Source organism: Haliotis cracherodii, unplaced genomic scaffold (genome assembly GCF_022045235.1).
Source record: "Haliotis cracherodii isolate W230 unplaced genomic scaffold, xgHalCrac1.p SCAF_9, whole genome shotgun sequence".
Taxonomy (NCBI): domain Eukaryota; kingdom Metazoa; phylum Mollusca; class Gastropoda; order Lepetellida; family Haliotidae; genus Haliotis; species Haliotis cracherodii.
This window is the reverse complement of record NW_027266343.1, coordinates 22,409,188-22,431,949: the sequence shown is the minus strand read 5'-3', so window position 1 is coordinate 22,431,949 and position 22,762 is coordinate 22,409,188. Positions and strand designations below refer to the sequence as shown.

Here is a 22,762-nt window from a genome sequence, read left to right as displayed (position 1 = left end):
TGCATAAGGTGTCTGCACGATGGATTCCCAGGTTGCTCACACCTTTCCAAAAGCAGGAACGAGTCAATTGATCAAAGGAATTTTTGGACATGTGCCAAAAAAACCAGGCAAACTTTTTTGACAGGCTTATCATACAGGATGAAACATGGTCCATCACTATGATCCTGATACTAAAGTTCGGTCGATGCAATGGAAGCATGTGGAGTCACCACCCCCAAAGAAGGCACGTGTCCGACCCACTGCAGTCAAGGTCATGCTCACAGTGTTTTGGGACCAGCACGGAGTAGTGATGATGGATTTCTTGGCAAAGGGTACCACAATTACAGGAGCTTTTTATGCTTCACTGCTGCGGAAATTGCGGGACGATATCAAGCTTAAGATGCGTGGCATGCTGACCAAGGGTGTCCGTCTCCTGCAAGACAATGCTCCAGTACACAACTCTCATGTTGCCCAGACAGAAGCGCGGTCCTGTGGCTATGAAATCCTTCCACATCCTCCTTACTCTCCTGACCTTGCACCATCTGACTTCCACCTCTTTCCAACCATGAAGTTATTTTTGAAGGGAAAACGTTTCACAGATGATGAAACTCTGATTTCTGAAGTCTAGTCCTGGTTTGAGATGCAAAATGAGGGCTTTTACAAGCGAGGTCTCCATAGTTGCATAAAACAATGGGAGAAGTGTGTAACTCTTGGTGGTTCCTATGTGGAGAAAGACTAATACCTATGCCAAGTTTCATTCCACTAGGTCCATCGGAAGTGGGTCAGGGGAAATCTTTAATGAACACCCTCGTATCTCCAATGTTTGATCCAGCCCTTGAATGGTGCCTTCTTTTGGGGGGCCAGGGGCCATACCAGGCAGGGGGTCCCCGGCAGACATCCATATATGAATATGTTGGGTTACACAGTTAATGTTCCTGTGTTCGGATATTGGTACCTTGTTCGTTTGACCAAAGTGCTCTGGGCTGCTGCTCTATAAGTCTGCAGTCGAAGAGGATCCCATACTGTCTTTCCATGTATATTTGTAGTCTTTACAGTTACCTGAGGAGTCTGACTTTGTGCAACAGTTTTTTTTAATGCCTAAATGTACAGGTAGATGTTGTGATTCCTATCTAGATAATATATAAAAATCGTTGACACCGGGGAACATGTCACTCGATGCTAAGACATAATCTATCACACTACACCCTAAATGTCTAATAAATGTATAATCACCAATTTGATAGTCAGTCCCAAATCTTCAATTTACAATATATATGTTCAGTATTGAACACATTTCCAAAAGTGTTTTTCCAAAGTTATTCAGTAATTTATCACATTAATACCTTTCCATCTCAAATTGTATGAAAAAATCCACTAAGTAATCATTACCTTCAACATGGTGAATAACATCGATCCTCCACATAGTCCAGCATCACAACGGTTCTACTGTTCATGTCTCCAAGTACAATGATAGAAACAGCTAGGTACTCCTCCAATATCAAACAATAGTTTATCATTGTGAATAATTCTAACAATACTACCTCTATTACATCATTGCCATAAATTCCTGTTTATTCTGAGAACCACACTACAAATTTTTATAAATTTTCAACAGACGTCCTCTTCACTGCCAACATATCTAATTGTTGTGAGGGAAACCCTATCCCTTGCCAGGGGCGCCTCCGCGCATGCGCAAGACGGGAATCTCCACACATCTTTCAACCCATTTTCCTCATCAAATAGATGCAGATATTTGGTGAGGTGGGAGGGATTAATTCCTGATGTAATAGAGGTAGTATTCTTAGAATTATTCACAATGATAAACTATTGTTTGATAATTCTTGTGAATACCCTACCTCTATTACATCATTGCCAGTATACACCAGTTGGTTCTGGTATCTAGCATCCCTTAGATATCTGGCTTTGTGAAGTGGTAACCCAAGTATTGTATGCCAAAAGGGTCTCAAACAGAATATGTCTAATAGTCTACTTACAAGACTAGACATAGAGAGATTTCAAACGTCATATAATGTGTATGATATCCATGTATATATCCACCACTGTGATACTTGGACATATTATGAAGTCACTTCCGGTGATGACGTCATCTGTGACGTCACCTCCGGTTGTCATTCCATGCCCACGTTGTGGTATATATCTTCTATGATCTGTTATCATTTATGATGTGGTTTTCCGTTATGCCCTTTTGGATAGTGATATTTAACATATTTTGACATTAGTCCGGTGCGATGTCTCCCATGACGTCACTTCCGGTGGTAGTACATCGATACATCCTAGATTATCATGTAGATACCGTATATCACTTAATCCTTCGATCTCTGATTTCAGTGTTGCCACTTGCCTTGTTTACTAATTCAATAGCAAACTAAGTACAAAGGTCAACTTACCCTGAGTTCATGAGGTATTCTGAAATCTCTTTTCCCGCCCCCCTCTTTTTCCCCTTTCTTGAAGAGGGGGGAACAAGTTAACTTGGAGACTATAACCTAGACGGCCACCAAGGGTCCCAGTGTGTATAGTCCATCCAGATCGGTCTGTATGTCTCGTAAGTAAAAGTTTGAGAACGTGTTATGGGACTTCCACTGGCAGCTAGCTACGACTTGTTCAATGGATACTGAATTCCATGTGGCTAGACTTGTTGCAAGGGCTCTGATCTCGTGAGGCCTGCAGTCTCCCCAAGTTGGTGTGAAGACTTGTGCCAGTTTATAGCTATCTGCAATCACCGATCTGAGCCATCCCGCTACAGTACCCTTTGTTATGTCCTTTTCTGACGAAGGTTTGCAAGAGATATAAAAGGCGTTTTCTCTGCTTTCTGTGGGGTTGAATGGCTGTAATGAGATATCTCAAGGCTCTTATGGGACAGAGTAATCTGTCCGGATAGTCCACACTTTTACTTAAGGCTGGTATTGTATATTGCCTGTGTCCGAGTGGGCCAAAGGTTGACGACTGGCTTTTGGCAATAAATTCTGGGAGCGATCTGAACGACACTGATTTCCATTCTTGGGTATGAGTTACAGTGGAAATGTCAATATCGTGTAATTCTGATACACGAGCCGCCGTATCCATGGCTAGGAGAAAAGCAGTCTTCCTGGAGACTAATAGTAATGTCGCACTACTCATGGGTTCATATGGTGCTTTCATCAATGCTGACAATACTATAGATAGATCCCATTTTGGGAATGTACGTGGTACTTTAATGTCTTCCAGTGCAAAGGACTTCATGAGTCGATTCAGTACTGGGTGGGTACCTATAGATAGGCCATCATGTTGTAATACTGATGCCAGGGCTGATCTATAGCCTTCGATAGTGCGATGTCGTAATCTCTTGTCGTTTCTGAGATAGAGCAAGAATTCAGCCACTATAGGTATCGTTATCTCCACGTTTAAATGCTTTCTCATTCTCCACTCGACAAACTTGTCCCATCTGTTATTGTTTAAGGCAGATGATGCTGGTCTCCATGAGCTTGCCACTCTTCATGCAGCTGATTTAGAGTAACCGGGGGCTTGCATCTTATTCGAGATAACTTCCAAGCGTGAAGGTGGAGGTTGTCGAGGTGGCCGTAAAATATGTCCGTTTTCAGTTGTCTGAGTAGGTCGTGACGTACTGGGAGTTTCAGAGGTTCTTCCACTAGGAGGTGTAGTAACCTTGGAAACCAAGCCCTGTTTGGCCATGCCAGGGCTATGAGGATTATGACACAGTCTGTCTCCTCTATTTTCTTCAGTACTTTGTCTAGGAGAGCCCATGGGGGGAATACGCACGCAAACATTCCCTCCCATTCCATAGAAAGAGCATCTACCTGGAGAGCTAGCGGGTCTGGTACAGGGCTGATGTAGACTGGTAGTTTGTTGTTGAGACATGTGGCGAATAGATCTAGGTTTGGAGTATCCCATAGGTGGGTTATCATCTTGAATACCTCGGGATATAGTGACCATTCCGTGGGTACTATCTTGTTTTTCCGGGATAGGTAATCTGCTGGGATATTTAGCTTGCCTGGTATATGTCTTGCTTCGATTCTGCAACTCACTGAGTCTACCAAGGCATATAAACGTGTAACCTCCTTCAATAAAGGCTGAGACTTTGTGCCCCCTTGGTGCTGTATGTAAGCAACCACAGTCAAGTTGTCTGTAGTGATCTTCAATGACGAGTGGTGTAGACGATCTTGCCATGCTTCTAAGGCTAGATATATCGCTCTCATTTCTAGACAATTGATGTGTAACTCCTTTTCTTGGGAGGACCATTTTCCCTGTATGGTAACATCATCCATATGGGCACCCCAACCCTCTCCTGATGCATCTGTGTAGAGTTGATGTAGGGGGGTGGGGTAAGCAAGTGGAATACCTGGCATGACATTCAGTCACCAATGAAGTTCTGAGATTTGAACTTGTGGAGGTTGGATTAAGGCTTCCAGCTCTAGGTCTTTGGTGGTATTCTTCCAATTCTGCAGGGGCCGTAATTGTAGTCTGCCTCTGTAGTTTAGGTCTTGGATAGATGTGAGCGTGCCTAGGCAAGACATCCACCAGTGTCTCAATTTGATGGGCTGATCGAGTATGCTTGTTATCATGTGTTCTACTCTTGCATATCTGTCCTCTGGAGGTGCTACTATGAAATAGTTGTTGAGTAGAAATCTTGCACCTATGTAGGTGATGTCCTGTGTGGGTACTAGCTCTGATTTTTTAGGGTGAACGAGGAATCCTAAGTGTGTTAGTAGTTGGTTGAGGCACACTGTATTTAATCTGATTTGCGATTTGTCCTGATCGGCGGATAGGAAATCGTCTATGTATCCGTGTAGCATTATGAGCTTTATATGGGTGAATCCGATGATGGGATTGGTGATCCTGGTGAATAACCATGGGGCGATGGATATGCCGAATGGGAGTACCCTGAACTGGTATCTCTGACCGTTGACTGCAAAGGAGAGGTAACGACGATGACTTGGATGGATAGGGACGTGAAGATAGGCTTCTTGGAGGTCTATGCTTATCATCCAATCTGCTTGTCTTAAGGCATTCTTCAACTTCTTGATAGATTCCATCTGAAAACTGGGTGGTTTTTCCAGATAATCTTTGTTCAGGACTTTTAGGTCTATGATTAATCGCATCTCTGAAGAATTCTTCTTCGGTACCAGGAATACTGGGGAGTAGAATCCGTGAGTGGTGTCTGACTCCTTTAAGATGCTTTTAGCTCCTTTTGCAAGTAGTTTTTGTATGGCCACTTATGCTGCAATTAACTTCGGTCCCGATAGCTGGAATCGGGGTCCGGTAGGGTGAATGACTAGTCTTGGTCATTTTGAGAAGTGAAGTTTGTATCCTTTTCTTACTTCTTCGAGCAACCATGACTCGTCTGTGATGGTCTTCCAGTTGTCCGCGTACTGCATAAGACGACCTCCCACTGGTCCCGTGATCGGATGAATGCTGAACTTGGGTCGATGTCTGTGAGACCGGCTAGTTCCACTGGATTCGATGTGGTTGTAGCTTTGATCTTCTGTAGTTCTAAATCATTGTCCATTGGGCAGGTGATGTTGGTAGGATCTGAAGGGGTCTGTAGATTTCTGGTTGAGTCATTTCCGGTGGTATCCCCTTCAGAGACTGCTTCTGCCTCTGCTTCGTCCTCTCTGCGAAGTGGGATGATCATCTTTGGAGTTCCTGTACTTGGGTTGAAACCATCTGTTCTTCCATGAAGAGGCTCGAAAAGAATCCCGGCCAGGATTCACATGACGAGATCTAGGATTCTGTTGTTGATGCTGAATATCTGCCGGCCGTCTCTGTATCCTGGATGCCAACAAGATCGTGGATTCTTGAAACTTCTGGCTAGTTGACGATGCAATGGCTTCCTTCACTGACTTCAGTCTTCCGTTGAATATCTGTGACAGCATGGATCTTCTTAATGGCTCTGGGATCATATGATGAACTTGCTGTAGTAGATGTTTTCTTTGCATGAGCATCTCTGTGCTGACATCCAAACTTGTGCTGATTGAAGACCCTCTTGCATCTTCAGTATGTGGTCCAGTGAGCTGTGAATGAATCCGGTCTGCTGTAGTGTCATCTCCGTGGGGGTGTCTAAGGGTAGACCTTCACTCTGGTTGTTCGGGGGTATGACGTGGCGAACTCCAGCTGCAATCCAGTTAATGTATGAACTTATATTAATCATCAGTTTGTTGATGTAATCTAAGTCCCTGATTTCGGACATGTCAACGTGCATTTTGGTGTTAGGTTCCTTAACCAGATCATAGATCATCTTCATCAATGCTCGGCTGTTGTGTGAAGGGGGCATCATGTGTCCTGTAAGCACTCTTATTAATGGCAGGCAAACCCAGTCTAACATAATGTGCCGATGAAGCATTCAATGAATCTTCAATTTTCTTGATGACGTCATCAATATATGACGGACAGGGAAGGGTATGGAATTCTTCAGTCTTACTGACAGCTTCTTCATACCCAGCACGTTCTAACAAGGGTTTGACAGGCATTTTATCCTTGTTATCTGGTTTTAAGGCGGGCATTAGATTATAAAGTTCTGCAATGATATCTTTAATGGAATAATTATTTGGTCTATAATTATTCTCCGTAGTAGAGTCCCCATTGCATGAAGAACCAGTGTTAGCTATAGATCCGCACCCCCTACTCAGGCTGCGCTGGGAGTGGGTCATATGGCTGAGGGTAGCGTAATCACGATCGTCTGATCTACGGCTAGCAGTGTGTGAATCACATGTTCTATAACTGTATGATTGTGACGTAACATCTCCCTCGCTTTCTCCGCCTGTATAACTGGACTGTGTGGCAGTATGAGATGGCGCACGCTTAAGGAATTCTATCCTGATTTGCACGAGTTTTGTCAATTCGTCTATCATATTGGCTAGAGGGTGACTGGTGTGTATTTCTGTGCATACTGAGATGCGATGCCCGTGATTCATGATCTACCCTATGGTGTGCGTGGTAGGGAGGTAATCTATGAGATTCTCGATCACTTTTTATGACTCTCCTACTGTCCTCATAATAATCTGATTCAGCGTGACCTTGTGCATGTCTGCTGTATGAGGGTGTTCTGCCATATTCAGCCTTAGATCGCTTTTGAATCTCGTGATCAATCCCTGTTTGGCCATGCTGGGGTTGTGCGACAGATTCTTTTTAGATATGAGATTTCATGAGACATTGATTGCATGCGTTTATCAATCATTACAGACATTGTTTTCTCTAAGTTAAAGGAGGAGCGTGTCATAGAGTGGAGGTCAGTTGCTTCTTCCAAGCCTAGATGATCCACCTTACCAGTCGCTGCCGGATGCACGTGACAGGCTACATTAAAGTCTGAAAGGTACATCGGCTCCTTAACTATATTTGGAGAGTGGGATGAGCGACGAGATCTCTTCTCCTCATAAGGCGAGATGGCGTCCTCGCGCGACACTCGCTTGTTACCCACGTGATTATCTTTAGTAGTCACAACGGACTTAATCACTTTCTTACATGAAGCAGATGAATATTTTGCTGACGCTCTAGTGTTCTTATAATCAGGGTCATTGAGCTTCCGGATGTACGTGACTGGTTAGGTTAAAACCCGAAAGGTACATCGGTTCCCTTTTGCATGATATGCATGTAGGGTGAGGGTGACCAGTGATTTGATGTTGCCCACAAGCTGAACAGACAGGTGTCTGTTTTTGGGATGAAGTCCTCATCCCACAACACTTTTCTAACTAATTACTTACAAGAGACTTCTGACTCTTATACCCCCTTGTTCTCTGCTTGTAGAACTGCTCACTGCTTGTCTTTAGCGAAGCTTGAGATGATCTAGTGTTGTAAGTGTGGAACAGCAATCAAGTGTACAGATGTATGCAACAACAAAAATTCCTTGTTGTCATCTGGCCACACAGGAAAGAAGTGAGAGATTCCCGCCTTGCGCATGTGCGGTGGCGCACCTGGCATGGGATAGGGTTTCCCTCACAAATATTAGATATGTTGGCAGTGAAGAGGACGTCTGTTGAAAATTTATAAAATTTGTAGTGTAGTTCTCAGCATAAACAGGAATTTATGGCAATGATGTAATAGAGGTAGGGTATTCACAAGAATTAAACTCAATAAAAAATACAGTAAAATCTCTACCCCATTTTGTCTGTCTCTGTTATCATACCAGGTCGATCTCTCCGGTTGGATATATGTAAACACACATAATGTATCTCTATCAAAACCAGACATACTTTTATCAAACAGAATAGTGATAGCATTTTCTCCGTATTTAACATCAATAATATATCTTACCACTGAATATTTCTTCAAAACCACTATTCCTCCCGAATACCTCCCTGTGTATAAGCAGTTATGTTGTCCAGTACCCTAAGACGGGGTAATAGTTCATAGAATAAAATTAATACCAGATTACAATCAAATTGTAGAGTTAAATTAGCATTTTCTCACTTGTGATTGGAGTAACGACATCTTAAAAACATTAATACAGCATTCCAACTTGCCAACTAAATATTACCATTTTGTTTACCTGTAGTGCAGAAACCCTACAGACTAAAAAAACCTTCCAATCAATGACAACCAATTCGGGTAGGTCTACTAACACTGACCTTGTTCTCTGTCCCTAAATAGAGTGGACTGACATGTGACCTGATATTAAACTGAAGCTGGAGCAATACCCCATATACTTCAATGTTACAAACTGTTGTTACACTTACCATGTTTTGCCTGCATCAGTCTTAAGATGGATGTCTGCACCATGATCTAGCAACAGCTGAACTATACTGAAAAAAGATTAAAAATAAATTAGGCAAATAATTCATAGGAATACACACAGAGACTTCCTGTTTTACTGTAATACTTCAAAATCAAGTATAATATCATGGTTCACAGCCAGTCTGATGTATCATGGTTCACAACCTGGTGATGTATCATGGTTCACAACCAGTCTGATGTATCATGGTTCACAGCCAGTCTGATGTATCATGGTTCACAGCCAGTCTGATGTATCATGGTTCACAACCAGTCTGATGTATCATGGTTCACAACCAGTCTGATGTATCATGGTTCACAACTTGGTGATGTATCATGGTTCACAACCAGTCTGATGTACCATGGTTCACAACCAGTCTGATGTATCTTTGAGCACAACCAGTCTGATGTATCATGGTTCACAACCAGTCTGATGTATCATGGTTCACAGCCAGTCTGATGTATCATGGTTCACAACCTGGTGATGTATCATGGTTCACAACCAGTCTGATGTATCATGGTTCACAACCAGTCTGATGTATCTTTGAGCACAGCCAGTCTGATGTATCATGGTTCACAACCAGTCTGATGTATCATGGTTCACAACCAGTCTGATGTATCTTTGAGCACAGCCAGTCTGATGTATCATGGTTCACAGCCAGTCTGATGTATCATGGTTCACAACCAGTCTGATGTATCATGGTTCACAACCAGTCTGATGTATCATGGTTAACAACCTGGTGATGTATCATGGTTCACAACCAGTCTGATGTATCATGGTTCACAGCCAGTCTGATGTATCATGGTTCACAACCAGTCTGATGTACCATGGTTCACAACCAGTCTGATGTATCATGGTTCACAACTTGGTGATGTATCATGGTTCACAACAAGTCTGATGTATCATGGTTCACAGCCAGTCTGATGTATCATGGTTTACAACCAGTCTGATGTATCATGGTTCACAACCAATCTGATGTATCATGGTTCACAACCTGGTGATGTATCATGGTTCACAACCAGTCTGATGTATCATGGTTCACAACCAGTCTGATGTATCATGGTTCATAACCAATCTGATGTAACATGGTTCACAACCAGTCTGATGTATCATGGTTCACAACCAGTCTGATGTATCATGGTTCACAACCTGGTGATGTATCATGGTTTACAACCAGTCTGATGTATCATGGTTAACAACCAGTCTGATGTATCATGGTTCACAACCTGGTGATGTATCATGGTTCACAACCAGTCTGATGTATCATGTTTCACAGCCAGTCTGATGTATCATGGTTCACAGCCAGTCTGATGTATCATGGTTCACAACCAGTCTGATGTATCATGGTTCACAACCTGGTGATGTATCATGGTTTACAACCAGTGTGATGTATCATGGTTCACAACCAGTCTGATGTATCATGGTTCACAACCAGTCTGATGTATCATGGTTCACAACCAGTCTGATGTATCATGGTTCACAACCTGGTGATGTATCATGGTTCACAACAAGTCTGATGTATCATGGTTCACAGCCAGTCTGATGTATCATGGTTTACAACCAGTCTGATGTATCATGGTTCACAACCAATCTGATGTATCATGGTTCACAACCTGGTGATGTATCATGGTTCACAACCAGTCTGATGTATCATGGTTCATAACCAATCTGATGTAACATGGTTCACAACCAGTCTGATGTATCATGGTTCACAACCAGTCTGATGTATCATGGTTCACAACCTGGTGATGTATCATGGTTTACAACCAGTCTGATGTATCATGGTTAACAACCAGTCTGATGTATCATGGTTCACAACCTGGTGATGTATCATGGTTCACAACCAGTCTGATGTATCATGTTTCACAGCCAGTCTGATGTATCATGGTTCACAGCCAGTCTGATGTATCATGGTTCACAGCCAGTCTGATGTATCATGGTTCACAACCTGGTGATGTATCATGGTTTACAACCAGTGTGATGTATCATGGTTCACAACCAGTCTGATGTATCATGGTTCACAACCAGTCTGATGTACCATGGTTCACAACCTGGTGATGTATCATGGTTTACAACCAGTCTGATGTATCATGGTTAACAACCAGTCTGATGTATCATGGTTCACAACCTGGTGATGTATCATGGTTCACAACCAGTCTGATGTATCATGTTTCATAGCCAGTCTGATGTATCATGGTTCACAGCCAGTCTGATGTATCATGGTTCACAACCAGTCTGATGTATCATGGTTCACAACCAGTCTGATGTACCATGGTTCACAACCAGTCTGATGTACCAGGTGCAGCATTTACACAACCTTTTTTGTCACCTTCATACTGAGTGTCATCCAATCACACATCAGAATAAATCCCAAGAGGTATCAGGCATATCAGGAATATCAGGCATGAAATTTTTAACATCTGTCATAAACTCGTGCTTGAGAAAAACAATTGAAACCATAGAAACACATAGAAAAGTATGTACATTAAGAAGAGATGTTTCCAATGTGTACCAAACTAACAATTAGTCTGTTGTTACCACAGCATGTCATTATTCTTATCACGATTTGCTGCACATGATTTCCAAAATTTACATGCTAATCGTACACAAGAGAAATGGTGCATCTGGAGTCATGGATCTACAATGTTGCATGTGATGCATTCATGAACATTGATTCATGCAACATGACAGTATGTTCGTTTGTGCATCAAACCAATCTAATAACTCTTGAATATGAGTAATTCATCATATATCAAACAACATGTATGGTATTCGTGCTTCTTGCAGCAGTATACATGGAATAACATACTAAAAGAAAAACAAATTTCCAGACACCTAGTGGCTACACATATCTTTAATCAACATAAACTCTCATAATGATCAAGAAATCAAACATTAGTTATAATTCTAGGAATACTACCTCTATTACATCATAGACATTAGCCACTATAGTATCTGGAGATTGTGAACAGATGTTCCTCTTCACTGCCAGCTATCAACCATCCCAATGAAGGCAGAATATATATATCTTGGGTACCAAGACCTGCTTGGCCAAGCCAGGGCTATCAAAATAATGACACAATCTGTCTCTTCCACCTTCTTGATGACTCTGTCTAGGAGAGAACAAGGCAGGAATGTGCAGACAAATAGACCCTTCCAAAAGACCCTTCATGGATGCAGTGTCCACTTGTAGAGCTTGAGGGTGTGGTACCGGACTGAGGTAAATTGGGGGTTTGTTGTTCGGGTAGGTGTTAAAATGATCAAGATGAGGAGTGTCCTATTCATTATAATCCATCTGAACACTGAACATATCGAAGAGATCATTTTGTGGGAATTACTTGTTTCTCCATGAAAGACAATCTGCCAGGATGTTGAATTTTCCCAGGATGTGGCAAGGCTCCTCTCTGCAGTTGACTGAGACTCCCAATCTGAACAAATATGAAACCTTCTTCATTAAATTCCCTGATCTCGTTACCACCCTGCCTCTTGATGTACGCTACTACAGAAGTGATGTCCGTTGCTACTAACACTGAAGACTGAAGTAGTCTTTGACTCCATGTCAGTGGTATTCATTTCCTGACAATTCATATGAGGCATCTTGTCTTCCTCTGACCAATCTCCCTGCTGGACTGTTGCACTATCCATGTGTGCATCCATCCTATGCTCAATGCATCTGTGAAAAGATGATGATCTGGAGGAGGTATCATGAGGGGAATGGCTGTACTGACATTATAGTGAATGAGCCACCAATTCAATTATAATAGTTCTGTCGTTGGAGTTTGAATCATAGATTCTAAGGTGAGAGAACTTGTGGTGTTTATCCAGTCCTGTAGTGAACAAAATTGGAGCCTGCCTCTATTGGTCCTGAAGCGATGTGATGACCATGATGACATCCACCACCTGCAAGATCTGTTGGGTAGTTATAGAGATTCCGAAATTAGGCCTCTTGCCTTGCCACTGTGAAGCAAACATCTGGCTCCTATGTAAGTGCTCTCCTGTACAGGTGTCAATTCAGATTTGGTTGGATGTATGTACTAGAAACCCCAGGTAATGCCCCCCTTTCACTACGACCAATATCCTGAATTACCCCGAATAGGACATTTTTCATGTTTGTAGATAAATCTCAATCATTTCTTGAAGTTCTTAAATGAATCTTATTTGATTCCCAAACAATCGTACAGTTTGCTGGAATTTGTTGTTTTTTTCACGGCCAGATGACCGCAGAGTACGCTGATCACTGTGTCGGATTAACGAGACTCGTAAATGAGTGATTCCAGTAATTTGTTGCAAATGTGGTCCATCGGAGTCAGAGTGCGAGACTATCCGATTAACGAGTGTCGGATTAATGAGACTTCACTCTATGCAGGTTTGTGTAAATCCAGACTTTTGGCCCAATCTTGTAACCTGGGTGATGCTCCATTTGAAACTTGGGCGGATGCAGCAAAAAAAAGAGCAAATTATCTCTGTTGAGCAGATAATCTCTCTTTCTTCAGAACCAGGAAATCTGGGGAGTAGAATTCTATGGCGTTGTCTGATTCTTCCAGTGCTTGTATGGCTCCTTTGTCAGGTATTTTCCCTATGGACAAGTTCATGGCCGCCAACTTGTGCCCTTCGAAATGGAATTGTCGGCTTACTGGCTGGAATACAAGGGCTGGACAATGATGGAATAGGAGCTGGTATCCAGTCCTTACAACTTCCAGTCTAACGTTACTAACTTTAAATTTTTGTCATCTAACATGAGTCGCCCTCCCACTGGTCCCGGAGTTGGAGTTGTGTTGTAGTCTGGTAGTCTTGAATCGAGGTCCATTGACAAAGCAAGTTCAAAAGGATTCGGATGAACAGGGGGTTCTGGTAAATAGCAAGCTACAGTCTTTACTTCTGCCTCTGGGATGTCTACTTCTACCTCTGGAAAGTGGTTGTAAAGTGGAATCATCCATAACATTGGAGTAATGATGTGAGGGTCTACTTATCTAGGAGGTTAATTGAAGCCTCATGTAGACGTGCTTGATAGTCCCTTGCTTTGGCTCATAAAGCATCAGTGTGTAGTAATATCTTGGCTGTAAAAGACGGCAAGGATGAAGTGTGGAAAACCTCAGGTTGAGGTGGACATTCCACTGGTACCGGATGTTCAGTCCATTGTTGGACAGGCTTCGGATTTGCATGGGGTTGACCAGAAGGTATGATGATGTACAAGTCCTCAATAATCTCTGCACATGAGAAATCTAGTCTAAACAAATCCTGCTGATCCTTATAACTGAACCATGAAACAGTTTCAGACAGGTAAGTGGTGAGAGCACAAGCCATGATCTGAGTAATGGGATGCTTCACAAGCCTGATAATTACCCAAGCTGTCATCAGATGAGAGATCTGCATGAACACATGTGGCTGAGGGCTTCCTCTTGGTGGCTTATGCAGCATGTCATCTAACATCATGTCTCAGACTATCCAATTTAAAACCCGTAGGTAACTCTTCATCAGGGTAGGGAGAGGCAACTTTAGCAGCACATACAAGTGGAGTCAGGTTTGCCAGGACAGTAGCTTGCCTTTTGGCAAGTCAAACCTTCGTCCCCCTTATCCATTGAGTCCTGGTGCTTAGCAACGTCTTCCACGCCAGGATCTTACACCGTGTCCTTTTCCATGGGCAAGTGAGCAGGTGATGAATGCTTGATGTTATCGCCATGTTTCACTTTCTTGTTGCCCAGGTGGGATGTGGTGAGTCTTGCCCAGGTGGGATGTGGTGAGTCTTGCCCTGCTGGGATGTGGTGAGTCTTGCCCAGGTAGGGTGTGGTGAGTCTTGCCCAGGTAGGATGTGGTGAGTCTTGCCCAGGTAGGATGTGGTGAGTCTTGCCCAGGTAGGGTGTGGTGAGTCTTGCCCAGGTGGGATGTGGTGAGTCTTGCCCAGGTAGGATGTGGTGAGTCTTGCCCAGGTAGGATGTGGTGAGTCTTGCCCAGGTTGGATGTGGTGAGTCTTGCCCAGGTAGGATGTGGTGAGTCTTGCCCAGGTGGGATGTGGTGAGTCTTCCCCAGGTAGGATGTGGTGAGTCTTGCCCTGGCGGGATGTGGTCAGTCTTGCCCTGCTGGGACGTGGTAAGTCTTGCCCAGGTGGGATGTGGTGAGTCCTGCCCAGGTAGGATGTGGTGAGTCTTGCCCAGGTGGGATGTGTTGAGTCTTGCCCAGGTGAGATGTGGTGAGTCTTGCCCAGGTAGTGTGTGGTGAGTCTTGCCCAGGTAGGATGTGGTGAGTCTTGCCCAGGTGAGATGTGGTGAGTCTTGCCCAGGTGAGATGTGGTGAGTCTTGCCCAGGTGAGATGTGGTGAGTCTTGCCCAGGTAGGATGTGGTGAGTCTTGCCCTGCTGGGATGTGGTAAGTCTTGCCCAGGTGAGATGTGGTGAGTCTTTCCCAGGTAGGATGTGGTAAGTCTTGCCCAGGTGAGATTTGGTGAGTCTTGCCCAGGTAGGATGTAGTGAGTCTTGCCCAGGTAGGATGTGGTGAGTCTTGCCCAGGTAGGATGTGGTAAGTCTTGCCCAGGTGGGATGTGGTGAGTCTTGCCCAGGTGAGATGTGGTGAGTCTTGCCCAGGTAGGATGTGGTGAGTCTTGCCCAGGTGAGATGTGGTGAGTCTTGCCCAGGTAGGATGTGGTGAGTCTTGCCCAGGTAGGATGTGGTGAGTCTTGCCCTGCTGGGATGTGGTAAGTCTTGCCCAGTTGGATGTGGTGAGTCTTGCCCAGGTAGGATGTGGTGAGTCTTGCCCAGGTAGGATGTGGTGAGTCTTGCCCTGGTAGGATGTGGTGAGTCTTGCCCAGGTTGGATGTGGTGAGTCTTGCCCAGGTGGGATGTGGTGAGTCTTGCCCAGGTGGGATGTGGTGAGAAGTTGCTCCTGAGCTCCCACCTTAGATGGCTTATCCTTATTAGATGATGATGATGATCTGTTAGATTTCTTTTTAGGTCTTTTTAGATGAATCCTTAGACTGTGAATTCCACGCCAACATTAATCCTTTTTATTGTACATCTGATATTGATTTACAATGCTCACATCTAGAATCCACTGCACACAATACCCCTCTACATAGATGATAGATGAAGATCCATAAGATCTGATGGGAGCCAGTCCAGGCATGGTCTGGAAGAATCCATTCCCAAGATGTTCATAAACACTCTACTTACGTGAAAAATGCTTCACCACGTACATAGAGGTTATCACGTGAGTGTGTTTGGGGATGGTAAATATCCTGCATTAGGAATAAACATTGTATTTTGCGAGCCTTGGCCAACTAAATACATAGTGTTTATTCCTAATACAGGATATTTACCATCCCCAAACACACAAGCATGATAACCTCTTTATTATATAATGTCATTCTTTAATTCTGTGCTTCAAAATCGCTTTCCCTCTCTCACAAACATTACTGAAACATTGCGAGTTTTCCTGGAATGCTCGCATTTATATTTATTACGTCACAGGGTAAGTGATGTGTCAGTCGGACAGTGACAGTAGCCAATATAGTTCCAACTGAAATCTGTTTCTTATACAGTGATGAAGCAACATATAAGCAAAACAAATATTGTTTTTAATTGCCTGTCGCGGCAATCCATCGGTCTGTCTGCTAGAGTAACTGCCCTTTGTCAACAGGAAGCTACTCTAACCCTAGTCTATGAGACATCACGGCCATGGTCAGACGTTGTTGACAGTCAGTCTGTCCTGTCATAACGTTAAGAAGTGTAGTCAGATGTACACAGAGCGACAAAACGAAACAAGGTAACAATTCAAACATATTTCGGCCAAATCCAACTATTTTAATTTGTGGAGACGGTTTCAAACGCAGAGGTCTACAAGCACAGATATGGCTACTGATCCCGCTTGGCTAGGCCTCGTGCCCTCGCAAAATTGTTTTGAAATTTATATCTCCAAAGTTGCCCAAACTTATAAAATGCCTTAGCTACATCACAGTTAGACACTGATTTTAAGTGTATTAGACTGTTCTTTTGATAATGATAGCAATTATCCCTGTAGTTTATCCAGATTCCCGATGGTTAATTCTGACTCAATCACCGAATGACGAGGGCGACGCCATGTTTGTTTATAAACAGTGAAAGTAGTCCCTACTTGACCTTTGATATTTGCATCTCTATCCGCATATGACCCCAACGGATATCGTTTTTATCCGTTGGCTTTATCCTGCCGAGAAACCTATCCATTATATGATAAAATAATATATCAAATATGTAGTAGTTAGTATCGAAGTTTTTAAGAATACTACAGTGAGAAGACCAACAAATTGTGTAGCTAAATTTGCTGGGGCAATTTTCCTGTCTACTTTAGCACACCCAGAGAAGAAGTGACGTTTTTCCCGCCTCATGCATGCCCAGAGGACGTTTTGGCAGGAATATTGTCTTCATTAGGATTGGTTGGCAAAGAAGAGAAAAGTCACGATAAGATTTTATAGTATACAGAAATATTGGCTATTACGTAAAAGAGGTTATACTGGGTCAGCAGGGGTCACCTATCCAAGTGGGGATAACCAGCATAACCACCTGTTCTCGTCTGGTACAATTTGATGCCCTATTATTACAGCTTCTGAAAACCCATGGTGACATTCTGTGAAATGATGGCATTTCAAAAAATATTCTACAAATTTCACGCCTACTCTCTAGCTTGTTATGGATCCTTTTGATTATGTTTTAGACAGGCATAACAGTTAGAAGTACATTTGGTTACATCATTTACTGGGTTTACTCATGAAGCAGCAGTGCTAGAAAATCTTACCAGTTACTTTAAAGATCAGTATTAAAGCATTATATATAATCTTATGCATTCACAGGAGTCTTAGTTCTGTCATTGCCAAGTGGTCTCTGACACTGCAACTACATAGTTAAAGACAATGGAGCCATGTTTGGAATACAGCTTTTGCAAACTTGGCAGATCAGCAGTCGTTATATAGGCAGTTGGTACATATCTTCACACTCTACTTACTCTATCAAACCTTTCTGAGAAGCCTGCATCAGTGCACTGAAGCCGTATTTGTCTGGCACATCTACAGACACATCTCTGCAAAAAGAACAACCAAGATATAAAAGATTATTGAAACTCTATAGGTTTTGCATTTACCTATATAGTTCATCTCTATGATTTTCATAATTGTCATGAATAATGACTTACAATAACATGATAATCTTGACTAATTTCCATTTTTTATGAATAAAACCACTTAGATCAAATGCATATACAGTCAGATACTGTTGTGTCGAAGGAAGGGACCTACTTCAAGTTATCCGAGGTTCGACACAACTGAAAATGATGAATACAGAACAAATATGCAGGGACTAAACTGTTACTTTGAGATATAGACTATAAAGCAAAATTTTGTTATGTACTGCAGAAAAATTACAAACAATCCCTGGAGTATTTGTGAATAATTCATGAATAATTCACAGATATCTGCAGATTTCTGTGAAAACTATTGAACTGTTTTCTGGCACTAATTAGGACCTTTGTGGGACTATCAAGCCATCAATGTGTGGCCGCCACAGCTATATACTCTGTAGGTGATGCTACACAATGAACTGATTGTAGGCAATGTTTGATAAATAAACCACAATTTGAAAAGTATTTCTGCCATAATAATGCTGTCCATAATTATTCTTTTTGACATGAATATTATATTTATGATCAACTTGCATTGTGTCTCTTGTCTTGTGCAAATCTACCAGTACATGTATTTGTTCTTGCATGTAGTAGTTTGATAAATACCACTGTGACAATGGTTTTATCAAAGTGGATGTATGTAAGTAAACACACATGGAGGGACATCCAAATTAGTGTGACCACACAGTTAATGTTGATAACAGCATGAAGTCCTTTATTCCCACCAAGCTGATAAACATAGACATATTTGCATTTGACATATATATTTTAATTTCAATACGGTTAAAATTGAAGTAAAATGTTAACTATAAATCTTTCCATGTGAAACATGTGATAAGTGTAATCCTTGAACTTGTTCATTCAAACACATTTAACACATATTGTGTTGGTTATTACAATCAGACAGGTATCCAATAAGACAGCTGAAAAATCTTGTATTAATTTGAAATTAATGTGTGATGTACATTAGTGGTCCTCGGTGCACCCAAGTAGTTTCCTCCACCTCAACATACCCCATTCACTGTATGGCCACGGCTGCCCACAATGTCATAACTTATCACCTCGCTACCAGTATCATCATATGTTTTGCAAAAGCAAATTTATTGTGCAAGATTTTCCTTATTTTGCTGTGTGCCACTAATGACCCAGAATTACAATTAATCACACATAATTGTTTCAATATGCAGAATTCTGCACAGGGATAAACTGAATCCATAAAAAACATGAACAGGAAGTGTCAAATAGGAACAAGAAAACAGCACATATATAAGTGAATACATACATACATGTATCAACTAAAGAAGAGTCCTATAAAGCCTTAAGAAGAGAAAAGCACTTGGACCGCTTTTTGTCATCAGAAAAAATTATTAAATGTGAAATTAATACAAACAAAAAGCCCTTTCTCTGGAAAATATAACTCAGTCTTGATAAGTATTTCTTAGAGAAGCTAGCTTCAGTACTTTCTGAGAAAACTAATCCCAACTGCAGACACTTAGAGCACCAAGTAAAATATCATGGATCAAGAGGCCAAATTCTTTACAAAAATAATTTATGGGACCAATTTTTGAACTCTTGACAAAATCTCTTAGATAAGCATGCAAACTTTCATTCATGTAACTTCAGTAGTTTCTGAGAAAATTTGTCCCCATTGCACACACTATGCACAAAGTCGACAATCACGGAGCAGGGGCCATGACTTTCTAAAAAAATAAATGACGGGACCAATTTTCGAACCCAGTCTTGACAAGTATCTCTTAGATAAGTATGCAACTTTCATCATGTAACTGCAGCAGTTTCTGAGAAAACCCGTCCCCATTTCCCATAGTATGCACTAAGTTGAAAAGCATGGAGCAAGGACCATACCACCAATTTTATAACTCATTTCAGATCATGACCAGTAACATCAGTGTGCAAAATTTCATTTCTCTGACTTAAATAGTTTTGATAATATTTGTCTGACAGAAGGATGGTAGGGCGGATGCACAGATGGACAGATGAACTCCATTCCTTTTTCCCCCGCCCAACTTTGTGAAAGGTGATAAAAAGTAACCTGTGTGTCATGATACCAGGGTACAAGTACATCATGTAAACTGCTGAAATATTGCCTTACACAGCATACATACACAGCTGAGGGAATGTGTTATACCATGAACGCTTGGCTATAGTTGGGTCTACACAAGGGTTGTGAGCAGGGGTCCGGAAAATTTAAAATCCCAATCGGACATTTGCATTTAGGCCACGCCCCCTTCAGATAGCGTATTTTAGTACGACTTTTCACACAGTACAAGTTTACGTATTCATAATATGATGAATTATGAATTGTTTCAATTTAAATTGTTTAATTCACCGGACAATTAATAACAAATAATATCATTTTAGATATACATGGAAAACATATGTTTGTTTCTGTTATAATAACAATCTGTTAACGTAGCGAACGGTCTAATTAATATTCATGAGTTATATTCATGAGTCTGCTCAAGAGTACGCGTTGTAAAATTTGGATCGAGACTATTATCCCATATTTGGTTATCACGTGACCTCACGGGAAAAGGGTTTTTTTAAACTAAAGATTTTTTTAAAAACAAGACAGATAATTTAATCACAAATACTAAAAATATCGTTGATAGCAATAGTTATTTGAACACTTTTTTCATCTGTACTTAATTATTGACCATAAAAAAATTTGATATCGATTGTCCGAGAAAGCGAAATGGCGGTCAATCAAGATTCAATATACGACTAGCTACTGAAAACGATAAAATCTGCAAATCCTCATTGTATGTCAACCAAGTGAAAGTCGTTAGCCATGACTTACAAAATAATCGTCCAGACTTTGAGGGTTTGGCAGATCCGCTAGACTGATCTGCATCGGTCGAATGGCTATCGTCACGCTTGTCTGAGGTTATGTATCGTAGCATTGTGAGGATAATGAGGTACATCGATGATGCAAGGTATTTATGTACAGTTGTAAACACCTTTCACTCAAATTTACAAGATGTTCTCAGTAATTAATCCTTGATTAATCAGTATTAACTCAGTTTATTGCCTATTACAGTGATTGACCGATTGGACTATCATGTAGGTACGATGTATTTACAGCAATCAAAACAAACAAAGCTTGTCAGTGTAGTTAATCTTCATTGTGTTGCAACTGCAGACAGAAACTGCTCAGTCCTAACTGTTGATCATGTCCGGTCAAAATTTAAGAATGTCCGGACAATACTTTTTAAAATGTCCTGTAAGCAATATTTTAAACTGGACATTTGAGATTCCCAATCAGGCATGTCCGGCGCATGACGGTTTCCGGACCCCTGGTTGTGAGGAAGGTGTTATCCAATGTACTCTGGCTATAGTTGGGTCTACACAAGGGCTTTGAGGAAGGTGTTATCCCATGTACACTGGCTATAGTTGGGTCTACACAAGGGCTTTGAGGAAGGTGTTATCCCATGTACACTGGCTATAGTTGGGTCTACACGGGGGTTGTGAGGAAGGTGTTATCCCATGTACACTGGCTATAGTTGCGTCTACACAAGGGTTGTGAGGAAGGTGTTATCCTATGTACGCTGGCTATAGTTGGGTCTACACAAGGGCTTTGAGGAAGGTGTTATCCTATGCACACTTGGCTATAGTTGAGTCTACATGGGGGCTGTGGGGAAGGTGATATCCCATGTACACTGGCTATAGTTGGGTCTACACGGAGACTGTGAGGAAGGTGTTATCCCATGTACACTGGCTATAATTGGGTCTACACAAGGGCTGTGGGGAAGGTGTTATAACATGTACACTGGCTATAGTTGGGTCTACACAAGGGTTTTGAGGAAGGTGTTATAACATGTATGCTGGCTATAGTTGGGTCTACACAGGGGCTGTGGGGAAGGCCCATGGTTGGTCGACATGGGAGTTGTGAGGAAGGTGTTATCCCATGTACACTGGCTATAATTGGGTCTACACAGGGGCTGTGGGGAAGGTGTTATAACATGTATGCTGGCTATAGTTGGGTCTACACAAGGGCTGGGGGGAAGGTGTTATCCCATGTACGCTGGCTATAGTTGGGTCTATACGGGGGCTGTGAGGAAGGTGTTATACCATGTATGCTGGCTATAGTTGGGTCTACACAAGGGCTGGGGGAAGGTCTATAGTTGAGTCTACACAGGGGCTGTGAGGAAGGTGTTATACCATGTATGCTGGCTAAAGTTGGGTCTACACAAGGGCTGTGAGGAAGGTGTTATACCATGTATGCTGGTTATAGTTGGGTCTACACAAGGGCTGGGGGGAAGGTCTATAGTTGAGTCTACACAGGGGCTGTGAGGAAGGTGTTATAACATGTATGCTGGTTATAGTTGGGTCTACACGGGTGTGTGAGGAAGGTGTTATCCCATGTACACTGGCTAAAGTTGGGTCTACACAAGGGTTGTGAGGAAGGTGTTATAACATGTATGCTGGCTATAGTTGGGTCTACACGGGGGCTGGGGGGAAGGTCTATAGTTGAGTCTACACAGGGGCTGTGGGGAAGGTGTTATAACATGTATGCTGGCTATAGTTGGGTCTACACAAGGGTTGTGAGGAAGGTGTTATAACATGTATGCTGGCTATAGTTGGGTCTACACAGGGGCTGTGGGGAAGGCCCATGGTTGGTCGACATGGGAGTTGTGAGGAAGGTGTTATCCCATGTACACTGGCTATAATTGGGTCTACACAGGGGCTGTGGGGAAGGTGTTATAACATGTACACTGGCTATAGTTGGGTCTACACGGAGACTGTGAGGAAGGTGTTATCCCATGTACACTGGCTATAATTGGGTCTACACAAGGGCTGTGGGGAAGGTGTTATAACATGTATGCTGGCTATAGTTGGGTCTACACAAGGGTTGTGAGGAAGGTGTTATACCATGTATGCTGGCTATAGTTGGGTCTACACG

General features: G+C 42.3%; 1 protein-coding gene across 3 annotated transcripts in view; it reads right to left on the bottom strand.

The window, feature by feature from the left end:
* LOC139452158 (fibronectin type 3 and ankyrin repeat domains protein 1-like) overlaps positions 1-22,762 on the bottom strand; it is a 133,740-nt gene that overhangs the window by 32,468 nt on the left and 78,510 nt on the right. For 2 of the 3 annotated variants that reach the window (XM_071233504.1, XM_071233505.1), the window contains exons 5-6: positions 17,671-17,745; positions 8,667-8,732 (exon numbers count right to left, since the gene is read on the bottom strand). In XM_071233504.1, coding sequence (XP_071089605.1) covers positions 8,667-8,732; positions 17,671-17,745 — 141 coding nt within the window. The remainder of the gene's footprint in view (positions 1-8,666; positions 8,733-17,670; positions 17,746-22,762) is intronic. The other variant, XM_071233506.1, reaches the window with a different exon arrangement.